The sequence below is a fragment of the Drosophila navojoa genome, chromosome 2, assembly GCF_054131105.1.
Source record: "Drosophila navojoa isolate 15081-1374.11 chromosome 2, UAZ_NAV_1.0, whole genome shotgun sequence".
In the NCBI taxonomy this organism is placed as follows: Eukaryota; Metazoa; Arthropoda; class Insecta; order Diptera; family Drosophilidae; genus Drosophila; species Drosophila navojoa.
In genome coordinates this window covers 14,955,544-14,968,471 of record NC_142890.1, presented here as the reverse complement: position 1 = coordinate 14,968,471, position 12,928 = coordinate 14,955,544, and the positions used below count along the sequence as shown (strand labels likewise).

The 12,928-nt window shown below is 42.6% G+C and overlaps 1 protein-coding gene across 1 annotated transcript in view; it reads left to right on the top strand.

Annotated features, from left to right (window-relative positions):
- Window positions 1-12,711, top strand: part of Octbeta2R (Octopamine beta2 receptor) — a 47,150-nt gene extending 34,439 nt beyond the window's left edge. Inside the window, exons 2-7 of the mRNA XM_018113653.3 lie at window positions 249-1,861; window positions 6,121-6,219; window positions 8,836-8,934; window positions 9,053-9,411; window positions 9,544-9,721; window positions 9,896-12,711. Of these exons, the coding sequence (XP_017969142.1) occupies window positions 1,230-1,861; window positions 6,121-6,219; window positions 8,836-8,934; window positions 9,053-9,411; window positions 9,544-9,721; window positions 9,896-10,217 (1,689 nt within the window). The 5' untranslated portion in view covers window positions 249-1,229 and the 3' untranslated portion in view covers window positions 10,218-12,711. The remainder of the gene's footprint in view (window positions 1-248; window positions 1,862-6,120; window positions 6,220-8,835; window positions 8,935-9,052; window positions 9,412-9,543; window positions 9,722-9,895) is intronic.
- The last annotated feature ends 217 nt before the right edge of the window (window positions 12,712-12,928 follow it).

Below are 12,928 nucleotides of genomic sequence, written 5' to 3'. Positions count from 1 at the left end.
ACCCTGTATGCCCCACGCCACTCAAGCAAAAAACCAAATCCATTTCAAATCATATTTCTACGTCAGCGAATAAACAAATATTGACTAAAATCAATACAAATGCGATAGCAAATTATACAACTTAATTCCAATACACGAAAAGCATAAGTACAACAACAACAACAACAACAACAACAATTATGAATAGCAAACGCATGAGATTTTTATGTATTTCCAACAATATTTTCTTTCTTTTTGTTTTATGGCAGAACGGCGAAAGCGTGGAAACTTTGCGAGTTGGTGCACTATATGTATGTAAATGTGAAAACCACTTGCACGAACAGTGCTGAAAATAGATGGAAGACAAGAAATGTTAAAAATAAATACAACAAATATTAAATCTAGTGGCAGTAGCCGCACTACCAGCGGCAGCAGCAGCTAAGCGACACGCTCGCCGCAGCAATCAAAACGAAAAAAAAAAAACATATATAATAATATATATTCCTACATATATATAAAAAAGAAAAATAAATTTTAGAAAAAGAAAGAACGAACAAAAAAATGAACAAAATTAAAACGCAGTCGCTTGAAGCAAGCAAAAACCAATCAGCGAGCAGAGGCTGCTACAACAACAAATAGAATCAAGTAAAGTGAAAACAGAAGCCGCATAGCCAAAACGCGAGCGAGTCCAGCAGCAACAGCGACGTCTCCATAATAATATTATCTTTAACAACAACAACAGCAACAACAACAACAGTCGAGCTGAGTGGGCGTCGGCTGGCGTTGGCAAGGACAGCCACCAAGAGCGACACGAACGCTGAACGCTGAACGTTGGCGTTGACGTTGACGTCTCCCTCTCCCTCTCCCTCGCCATCTGCGTCTCTCTGTCCCCGCTGCCGTGTGCGTCGCCTCTGCCATCGCACGGTCCGCGAATCAATTTCCGTTGCGGTGGCCGTTTCAGTTTTGATTTCAACGTCGCTAGCGCCACGCGTGTCGCGAATCCCTAATGGCGCAGCTGCTCGCCCAGCGAATTAACGCAAGTGCAAGAGATTGAGACCAAGAACAAGACCAAGTCCGAGTCCCAGTTCGAGTCCGAGCAGCCGCAACAGCTGCAAGTGAAACCAAACAAAAAGTGACAAAAGGAATATTTGAGAAAGCGAGTGAAAAAAGCACAAGCAGCCGCACGGTTCCGTATTCCTGACCGTGCCGTATCCGTGTCTGTGTCTGTGACTGTGACTGTGTCTGTGTCTATGCTAAACTCAAGTGAAATGCCAGCTAGTCCGTGCCTGGAGCTGGGCCACCTGCCCGCGCCATCCAGCGCAGCGGCGACAACAACAACAACGACGATGCGGCATAGAAGCAGCGCCACAAGGATACGCAAAAGACTTTGCCGCTGCAGTGGCCAGCGGCCAGAGCTGAAACCAGAGCCGGCGGCACAGCTCGAGCTGCCACTGGCAACGGCAACAGCAACAGCAACAGCAACAACAGCTGCAACCACAATACGACGCACCACAACGAGCCCAAGGAGCAGCGCCGGCCTCAGTCTGGGGCTGATCGGCGCCGCCGTGCTGCACACAACGAACGCGCTGACCGCCACGGTTGGCGCCCTCGATGCCGTCGCACTGCCGCTGCAAGGCACTGCCACGCCCCTGCCCGCCACACACGACCTGAACGCCACGCTGCTGAGCAGCACGTCCGGCGCGCTCTACAACGACAGCAGAGCCACGCTGGATGCGGGCCTTGCCGCAGCCGAGGGGGCCGAGGACTGGTTCGACGATCTGTTCTGGCTGCTGAAGGCATCCGTCATGCTGTTAATCATCATTGCGGCCATCTGCGGCAATCTGCTTGTTATTATTTCTGTGATGCGTGTTAGAAAATTAAGGTGCGTATACGCAATGTGCTCAGCTCGTGCCGAGCCCAGCTCCGCGCTCATTCCATTCTAATTATCTGTGAAAAGCAATTAGCGTTACATTCCCTTTCTCTCTCTCATTCTCTCTTCTTCTCTCTGCGTTTTTCTTTTACTTATTTTGTAATTGCGTAAAATTTACACAAAGCTGCGCCGCCCTCCGCCCTCCCCCCTGGAGCTGCCTTGATTGCCAATTTGCGCCCAGCCTCTGACTCTGCCTCGCCCACTCGCCCGCACCTGCACACGCTGCCTTAACACTTTCTAATTATTCCGTTCTCTCTGCTCAATTTTTGTCAGCTTCGCATAAAATTCATGCACGTCCAAAACTCGTTCCCCACGTCCGCCTCCGCCTCCGCCACCCCCACACTTTGCTACTCCCATTTTTTCTGCCCGACATTTCAGGAATTGTCCGCTTGTGCTTTATGTAGCCATTTGCTGTCCTTATTTATTTAGCTAATAATTAAGCAAGTCCCGACTAGCATCCATTTGCATTTCTCTTCCCCCACTGCCCCGAATTAGATTGGAATAGCTGTGCTGAGACCAGTGGACCGGCACATAGTTACTGTATCAGCACAAATATTAATTAGCAGATTCACGTTCTTTGATTAGAGCATATCTGGCATTCAAGACAGCAAACTCATCTCTCATATTAAATGCCAAGTTAGATGTCTTTAACTGCATAAATGTTTGCTTATTGCATTATTTAATTAGTTTACTCGCTTTTCGCCTACTCAGAAACATTTCTTCATTATGAATTAGGAGATTCGCGCTTTTGTATTAGAATATATGATGTATATGGCATATAAGAGGGAAAATTTTCATTGTTTATACAGGACAGTTCATATTCTATGTCTACGTCTGGCAACACTACAAGGTTGCCCATATTCGACAGGCCCATATTATTATTATTATTTTTATTTAATCAAAGATATACAGAAGTTTTTATGTTGAAAATTCAAGTAGATATTTTTACATCACTTTTTGAATATTATATCTCTCAAACAGGAGCCTTAAACCTGTACGGCGTATTGGGGCTGCCAGATGGGCCGTTGTCGAGTAACGACAACCCTGTATACAGTCCTCATAAAGGCCAACTCCTCCAGCTCTTTACCTGTTATATTAGCTTTAATGAACTACAGAAATGATTTTTCATGAAGTATTTACTAAATTATCTTAATTTTCGCCCACTCATAAATATTTCTGGCATCATGCACATCTATGCAATAATTATTGATCATTATAATCTATATAATTATTGATCTCTAGATTAAACAAACAGTATGATCTGACAAGCACAATAGACCTAATGGATATTTCTCCAGCTCGCAGTGAACTGCATAAACAATGAATGCATTCAAATGTTGTTTATAGTTCTCATTTGTTTTGGCTATTCATAGTCGTGCATACAAATTGACGGCGAGCGCATCATTTGTCCCCAATGGCAAGCCAATAAACCTTCGCATTATCAATTTGCAACGGAAATAGAAATATGGCGACACACACACACGCACACACACACAGACACTAAGGCGCACACATACACACATGTGTGAGAATTGATACTTGTCAACATCTCAGCGAGACGACCTCGTTAGATGCGCTGTCAACTCATGGCACGGAGAATGGCGGTGTCGCCGTCCTTCGCTCAACATTTATATAGAGAGAGACAGAGACAGGGGCGGTGACAGTAAGAGAGACAGAGTGCGCGACATTACCATAAAAAAGTTTTCTAGTGATAAATGATGGGTCGTCAGCTTGGCTCGGTTCGTTAATATTTTTAGTTATGCCTTAATAACAGGCAGGCAAATCAATTTAGCGCATCATAAAATCCACGGGCTCTCCCAGGCCCGGTCCGACGGGTTCACATAATCAAAGTTAACGTCGTCGCCTCGTCCTACGGGCGTGTAATCAAAAGTTGTACTCTAACCACCAAGATTTTGCCACACCCCCTTTGGGTACTCTATTTTTCGCTCGCTCTCCCTCTCTAGTTTTCTTTTCTTTTATTTTTGTTTCCGCGCACGCTTTTCTTAATGCAAATTTCTTCGGTGTAATGAAAACTTTAAGTGGAGCTCGAGAAAGGACACTGAAAATGAGGCAAACAAACTTTGGCAAAGAGAAAGAATAACAAGAGGTCCAAATCGAGCTGGCCTTGGCAAGAGGTTGGCGTAATTAAGGTTGAACGTCGCTTAATTTCTCCCTCTCTCTACCACTCTCTCTCTATGTCTCTCTCTCTCTCTTTCTCTCTCTGACTTGCCTAATGAGCAGCATTTTATTTTTTAAGTGACTAGCTGCCCGAGTCTCAGTCGCAGTCCCAAGGCCCAACTAATAATGTGCCGATGATGATGATGTTGCTGCTGCTGATGATGATGCTGAGGTTGCTTGGGCTCTTGTGTGTGAATTTAGTCGTGGTTTAGCCAGGAGCATGTGCCTCTCTCGCATATAATTCTTATATCTCTATCCAAAATAATTGCCAGTCAGGCGCAAAAGATTAGAAAAAAGAATCCAAACGTGTGCCTGATAAATCGGCAGCTGCTGCTGCCCACCAGCTGCAAATCCATCTATTGTTCTATTTTTTCCAAATGGAACGCATGGATGCGGCGCTCCTTGAAACAATGCCACAAAGAATGGAATGTGAAACTGACAAAAAAAAAAAAAAAACGAGAATATTGGATATAGCGGCAAGAATGAAAAGAGAGAAAAAATAATAATAAAGCGTGACAGTTAAACTTTTCAAAAATTCAACAAAAAACACCATGCAGTCCACAAAATTGCGAGCAAATAATTTGTATTCAATGGGTATACGCGACTAGTAGATACCCAGCATATGAATATTTATATAAATGCTACAAATATTTAAATAAATCCATAGGCATAATTAAGAGTTGAATATATATTTATTTCAATTAAATTCGCGGGCAAACAAAAGACCAAAATTTTCATAGTAACAACAGCAAGAGTGTCATGCTCAATGCCAGTCATTTTGCAGGGTATCTGAGCAACCTAGGTGACACCACAGACACAGAAGCCCCTCGACCAAAACTTTGGCAATTAAGGCGGCTTATGGTTTTTATGGCTGCATAAATTTTAAATTTTCTATGCGACGCACAATAAAAACGTTTGCCGCGCTGTCTGAATTTATTTTCACATTTTTTGCTCTCTTAAAGATGAGCCACGAGCCGCGGCTCTAGTCTACGAGTGCTCTTTGTGCGTATGCGTGTGCGTGTGTGTGTGTGAGTGTGAGTGGCATCCAATATGTCGCATCCATTTGGCATTACATGGAGGCTACTAATTAACGTCGCGGCGCCGCCTTCAGCTGAAGGATGCTTGGCAACTGCTTCCGGCTTTTAGCAGCGCCGGCCGCCAAAGTGTTGAAATGAGATTTTCTTTATTTTGCTAGCTGTTGGAAAATTTAACGCTGCCAGCAGCAGATTAAAGTGTGCGAGCGAGGCAGGAAGCAGCTAGAGAGAGGGAGAGGGAGAGGGAGAGCGCTGACTGAATAATGGCAACGCATTTACAAAATGGCGGCTATTTGTTGCAATTAACGGCTTCAGCTACGGACAGTTATTCAAGAGCAGCGCTAGAGAATAGACAAAAGTCTCTGCTGCTGACAGCTGAGGCATAAACATTGGATTTGCATAAAAGCTCAATCATAATCAGAAACTGCTTTAGGCTGCATAAATTACGTATACGTCACGTAAACTGTTTAACAAGAATTGAATAGCTTCGATTACTCAACAGTTCCACATGCGGCATGCCGCATGCCGCATGCCGCATGCCGCATGCCACACGCCGCATTGCCAGTCACTCATTATGCAGTAGAGATTAAATGCCATATGCGAGAGCCAGGCGGCCGGGTAAGCCTGGTTAAGCCAAAAGACCACATTTTCCATCACGATGCCGGGCTTGGCTTTCAATTACGTCCCATGCTGACAGCAGAATGCAGGCAGAAGTCATTTGCCGTCCCTCACTGAGACCCATCAGTACAGTAGTAACAGTTCGCCCCTCGGGGGCAATGGCACACACACACACACACACACACCACAAGCATGTGCAAGATGGAGAGGTGCAGCAAATACTGATTAGTCATCTAAGGATATGCCATATCGCACAGCCCGTTACAGCCATTGTTCATATTGTTGTTATTGTTGCTGGGCTGCTGTCATGATTTGTAATATTTTCGTTTACTGATTGTGCTCTCACTCACTCACTCACTCTCTCTCTCTTTCTCTTTGCAGAGTTATAACGAATTACTTTGTAGTTTCCTTAGCCATGGCTGATATAATGGTCGCTATTATGGCCATGACATTTAACTTTAGTGTGCAAGTAACTGGGCGGTAAGTACAACAACAACAAAAACAAAAACCATACAAACACACTCTCACACACACACACACATAGATACATTACAACTGCAACTGAGCGCTGTAGCAACTAAAATGTCAGTCTACCGTAAAGGGGCGGCTGCAGCTCTGTTGGGGCAGTGAAAGTGTCCGAGCAAACAGCCAAACAAGTCCCTGAAAAGTGAAGGTAACATTTATTCTAGCTACCTCTATCTCTCTCTCTCTCTCTCTATCTCTCTCTCTCCCGCTGCGTGGGTGGCTTTGCATATGTGATTGTATGTGCGAATGCAAATGCACAAAGTCATCTCGCTTTGTGTTTCAGCTCATGTGCGTGCGCCTCTGTTTGAGTATTAAAATGTGCGAATAAAAAAACTAAAAAATTCCCCTGCATATACACATATTTTATTTTATGTGAATTAAATACACGCTGCCAGCGAATTCCCCAACAAATGAAATAAAAATGAATATACATGCATTTAGCTCCACAGCAATGAAAATAAATATATATATATGTGTTTAGTTCTTTTTTAAGTAAAAAAAAAAAAAAAAAAAAAAATCATACAAAAATATAAAAGTTCATTGAAGCAAATCCTGTTTTTAATGAAATACATTTAATTAAAAACTTGTAGTTAAAATATGAAAAAACAAGCTTTATTTGAAGTTCAAGTAAATAAAAAAATTGCTAGAGAGTAGATCAAAATTTCGCTTGTAAAATATTTGAATAGCATTTTTTTTTTTTTTAATATTAAAAAAAAACCTTGTAATGCAGAATTAAAAAAAAAAAAGAGAAAATAATTATTACTTTATTAGAACTACAAACAACTGCTAGAGTTTAGGTCATAATTTGGTTAGTCTATCATTTGGAAAATAATTAAAAAAATAATTCATTCCATTTTATATTTTACCAAAAAATGTTTAATTGAAAACGAAACGAAAAAATTGTTTTATTGGAGCTTCAAGACAGTGCACATCTAACTTATATAGTAAAAAGTCTAAAAATAAAATAAGTAAATTGATAGTTTACTTAAAACAACAATAGTAATAGAAAAAAAATTTAACATAAATAAAATATATAAAAATATAACTCCCACTCTCTCATTCTCTCTATAAGCTTTTTCACATATATAAAAGTAGCAAACGGCATCCCTTAGTTGTGTGTCTTCCAGTGGGTGAGGGTGTGCAGGCATAACAGAGAATGACGGCACACACAAACACGCTCTTTCAACTGCTATTCTTGGGCACAAAAACCCGTCAGAGTGTGACATGGTCACATCCTTCACACAGCTGTCCATGTGTGCATGCGTGTGTGTGTGTGTGCGTGTTTGTGCAATTGTAATGCGATGTGTGCATGTGATGCCAAGCGCAGAGACATAGCCCAGTTAATTATGCACAGGCTGCAGCTGGAGCTGCCGCTGTAGACTTGAGGCTCGCCGGCTTTAAGCTCGACTCGGGGCCAAGGATCAGCGAAAATGTTTGCAATGTCATCGCCAGCCACATCGCTTCATTGCTCCCACGAGAGTGCGGCGCATAATGTCGCAGCTTGCACTCTGTGTGGGCTGCTGCTGGGGATCGGAGTTGGAAACGGAATTGGAATTGGGCCAGGCCTTTCGGAAAACTTTCGACCAGCCACTTGTCCACGAAAGTTGCATATAAATTGGCAGCTGAGCTCGTTACCAGCCAGAGCCCACTTGGCATTCATTAGCAATTTTACCTTCACTGTCGCTGGCTGCATAATTGACACTGGCCCGCGGCGTCGACATCGCAATCGAGCCACCGAGCCACCGAGCCACCTTCTGTGTGGGCCGGCTTAAGCGCCAATTCATGGCAGCGCATAACGGAACAAGGCGAAAACAAAAATGTGGGAGGAAAAAACAAAAAAAAAGAAACTTGCAAAACGCTGAAAAGGCAAACACGAGCAGGGCCACGCCTACGCCCAAGCCCATGCCCATGGCCACATCTACGCCTGTGCCTATGCCTTCATTCCCCGATCCTGGCATTACTGCAGGCGTGCGCACACACAGTTTCTGAATAGTCGAAAAGTTTTTGAAACTGATGCCAAGCCGGTCGTCTGATAATAAATTTTCCTGCCCGTTGGCGAAACCAAGCAGAGAGAGCGAGAGAGAGAGAGAAAGAGAGAGAGCGAACAAATGGGTCGGGTCGATTGGGGGACGATTAGGGCGGAGTAGGCGCTACTCAGCAGGGACAACAGCGCGACTTTTAATGAGTTTTTCATGCAACCAGCTCATTCGCGTGTAGAAGTTCCTCTTTCTCTCTGTGTGTGTGTGTGTGTGTGCCTACGGCAACATCACAGCTATTGTAACTGGCCGAGCAGTGCATTAAAGCAAAGTGGCTGGCAAAGTGTGCCAGTTCATGGGCAATGTCACCTGCCAGCCGGCCAAAACTAACGGGAGATGAAATCGATAAACACATAAATCAGACACGCTGATAAGAGGAGACAGGCACAGCCTTTGCAGTTCGGACGGGGAACTTTAAGCTTTTCATAGCATACTTTGTGGGGCAAATATTTGCACATCGAGCCGTTGTTACATAATATTCAGTTAATAGCTCAATTACTGACCCGCCCTCATTTTTGCTCTCTCACATATTCAGCTGGAACTTCAGCCCCTTCCTGTGCGACCTGTGGAACAGCTTGGACGTCTACTTCTCAACTGCAAGCATTTTGCATTTATGCTGCATATCAGTGGATAGGTACGTACTTCACATGATATATGTATATGTATGTATGTGTGTGCGGGCTCACTTGAAATACTAATAACCATGGCACTCTGCTTCTGCTGCCTCTGCTTCTGCTTTTTTATTTTTGCAGATACTATGCCATTGTGAAGCCGCTCAAGTATCCGATTAGCATGACAAAACGCGTGGTTGGCATTATGCTGTTGAACACATGGATATCGCCGGCGCTGCTCTCGTTCCTGCCCATTTTCATCGGCTGGTATACGACAGACAAGCACAAGGTATTCGTGAAGGAGCATCCCGAGCAGTGCTCGTTTGTGGTGAACACTTACTATGCCATCATATCGAGCTCGATTTCATTCTGGATACCCTGCACCATCATGATTTTCACTTATCTGGCCATTTTCCGTGAGGCCAACCGGCAGGAGAAGCAGCTGATGATGCGCCACGGCAATGCGATGCTCATGCATCGCCCATCGATGCAGCCATCAGGTGAGAGCTGAGAGCCAAAGGCTTGAATTACCAAACGGCTGGATGAACTGTCCAACACACACACACACACACACTTAGTCGGACTAGAGCTGATGCTAATCCTTGCGCATTTATCATGTCCCCCTTTGGCAGGCGAGGCGCTGAGCGGCTCGGGCTCATCGAAAACGTTGACACTGCATGAGGTCGAGCAGGAGCACACCCCGACTAAGGACAAACATTTAATCAAAATGAAGCGGGAGCACAAGGCCGCACGCACTCTGGGCATCATCATGGGCACCTTCATCCTCTGCTGGCTGCCATTTTTCGTGTGGTAAGTGAGCGATGCGACCCGCTGGCAGCCGGCTCAAGTATAATTTATTTAATGTCGCGCATGCATAATTAAATATTACTCATACGCCACGGTGGCTCTTTGGGCTTTTGTCGCAGCAAACATTTCGCATTTCTTTTGTTATGAATGTGGCTTGAATTGTTCGTGCATTCGCAGGTACACGCTCTCCATGACCTGCGACGCGTGCCAGGTGCCAGACATTGTGGTCTCGATACTCTTCTGGATTGGCTACTTCAACTCCACGCTCAATCCGCTGATCTACGCGTACTTCAATCGCGACTTCCGGGAGGCTTTCCGCAACACGCTGCTCTGCCTGTTCTGCAACTGGTGGAAGGACCGGCACATGCCGCTGGACATTGACATACGGCGCTCGAGCCTGCGCTACGATCAGCGCGCGAAGAGCGTCTACTCGGAGAGCTATCTCAACTCGAACACGCCCTCGCATCGCCGTCAGTCCCAGATGGTGGACAACTTATAATACAGGGACGAGGCGCTGCTGACGCCCATTGCCCAGCAGCAGCAGCGGCTGGCGGCCGGCGCCGCGCCTGGCTCCCGGCTGGACAACCCCAGGCCCAAGCCCAGCCTGGGCAACCTGTCGGCCGAGGATGTGCAGGAGATACAGATCGAGATACCCATGGAGTATATCAACAAATGGAACAAGAACAACAATGCAGCAGCCGCCACGGCCTCCAGTCATGTGTAAGAGACTGACGGACAACACCAGCAGCAGCAGCAGCAGCATTACCATCAGCAACAACAACGACAACAACAACAACAGCAACAGCAGCAACCGTAGCCAAACAATGGCCCAGTTGCGTCATTCGAACAAATGCAATTACAATTTTCCATTAATTTTTAAAATTAATATGCTGCTTGCATTCGCACTGTAAATATTTAAGTCAACATTTACGGATTCATCCGTGTACGAGGTGCACTCCATAGGCGCGTTGTCTGTTCGTTTTCATTTCGTTTTTATCTGCTTTAAAAATTCGCTGCACTGATGGAGCTTCAATATGGCCGAGAATGAGTAAAGAAGAGCAAGAGTGATTTATATATGATTTTTTTTTTTTTTTTTTAATTTTCTTTGTGTATGTAAATAGTTATTTGTTCCGCCTGAGCAAAATTAAGCGCAGGTTGTAAGCCCGGCGAAAACAAAGCAGAAGTAAAACTAAACTAAATACGAAACCGGCAATCAGAAACCCAAAGCTAAGCAGCAATATATATGTATAAATGTATCGTCATATAAGCGAGCAGAAGATGAGGCAATAGAGAACAACAAATTATATATATATATATATATATATATATATATATATATATATATATCTATATATAGAGAGTTTAACTAAAATTTAAACTGTGCCAATTAACCAAATGACAAGTTATGAACTACTAAAATTAAACATTGTATTTAAATCAAGTTGAACAAATTATGGCACAATTCAATTGAACCGAGAAATTATACCCAAATATACATACATACATACATACATATATGTAAGTACACATACTAAAAATATGCATAGAATTAAAATGTTATGTTATATATATTATTGAACGACAATCGCATGCAATAAGAATGCTCAAAAAAATATGAAGAAGAAGAAAAAAATATATATATTATATAATAATACAAGTAAATAGAGAAATTTCATAGTTTAACGAATGCATAAATTAAATGGAAATTAACGAGTGTGGCAGTCAAAATCAAAAGTAATCTAGTGCAACCTAAATAAAGCCCTACTATAAATAGATCAAGTATATACAACGATATCGCTAGTTAAATTCAACTCGACGTGCAAAGTGTTCAAAGAGTGCGCGTGTGTGTGTGTGTGTGTGTGTGTGTGTGTGTATTAATTGCGTTGCAGTTCCTGGAATAAAGTTGACTGTGTCGCCTGTAAGGGGAAGGCTTTTGCATTGCTTACAAAGTCAGCAACTTGATTCCAGCAATTGCGGCCCAAGTTCAACGTGGGACTAACTCAACCGAAAGTGAAACCGAAACCGAATCAGAACTTCCATAAAAGCAACAAAAATAAAATTAAAAAAAATAAACTATGAATATGAATTTTGTTCGATGTCTTGACTATGAAAAGAGCAGTTCGTATCGCTCGCAGAGCAAACGAAGGTCCTCTGTTATTATTCAAAATAAAATAACAGTTTGCCATTGTGTTTAGTTTTCTTCCCTTGAACTGTGTGCATCCAAATGCAAACCAAGAAGCTTTTTATTTTTAGAAAACATAATAATAATAATAATATGGAAATAAGTAAAAATAACTTAAATATAATGAATGCAAAAAGAAAACAAATGCTAAAAGCCACGATTCTAGTCAGCCGATAGAAAGCAAAGCAAAAATATAAAAAATAAAATAAATTAATAAACCACAGAAATGCAAGGCAAATCAATTATGAGGAGTGCGAGCTCTTTATGTTAATATTGTATAAAATGTCATTCAAATCTGATTTTCCTTATCAATGAACGAATGATGGAAGCAAACTCCAAAGAACTTGTTATATTTTTATAAACAAAAATCAATAGCTAAACTAATTTATATGTCTAACGATGTTTATATACCTAGTATATGTATATGTAACTGTATTTGTATTTGTATTTGTATTTATATTTGTATTTGTATTTGTACTTGTACTTGTATATGGATATTAACATGTAAAACGTGAGTGTTATTTATTTTTGTGCTTAACTACAGCATTGCTATGCCGAGATCTAGAGCTAAACCAACAGAAACTGAAACTGAAACAGAAACTGAAACTAACAGAGAAACAAACAGCCTCGAGGCGTTCAGACAGCAACTAAAACCAAAAAGAAACCACAGAATCATAAGATATGATGTGAACTATTGTAAAAGCTATAGCGAAATTATTGAAATTCAATTGGACAAATTAAGTAATTTAACAAAACACAACAACAAAAGGCAAATATATGAGAATAAATATTTGAAAATACATAAACATAATGAACGCTGTTCGTTGATTGAATTGAACGAAGGGGCGGGCGTAGGGCGGGGGCGGTTGACACTTGTCAAAGTTCGCGCCACGACGAAGCTGGAAAGTAAACAAGGCCAAGACGCTGGCCAGACGCCGCACTTCAAGTACATTAACGGCATATTATCAGGCAGAGAAATAAAGCTGATTACGAGCGGCGACAGTTGTAAACATCCAAATGGCAGCTGA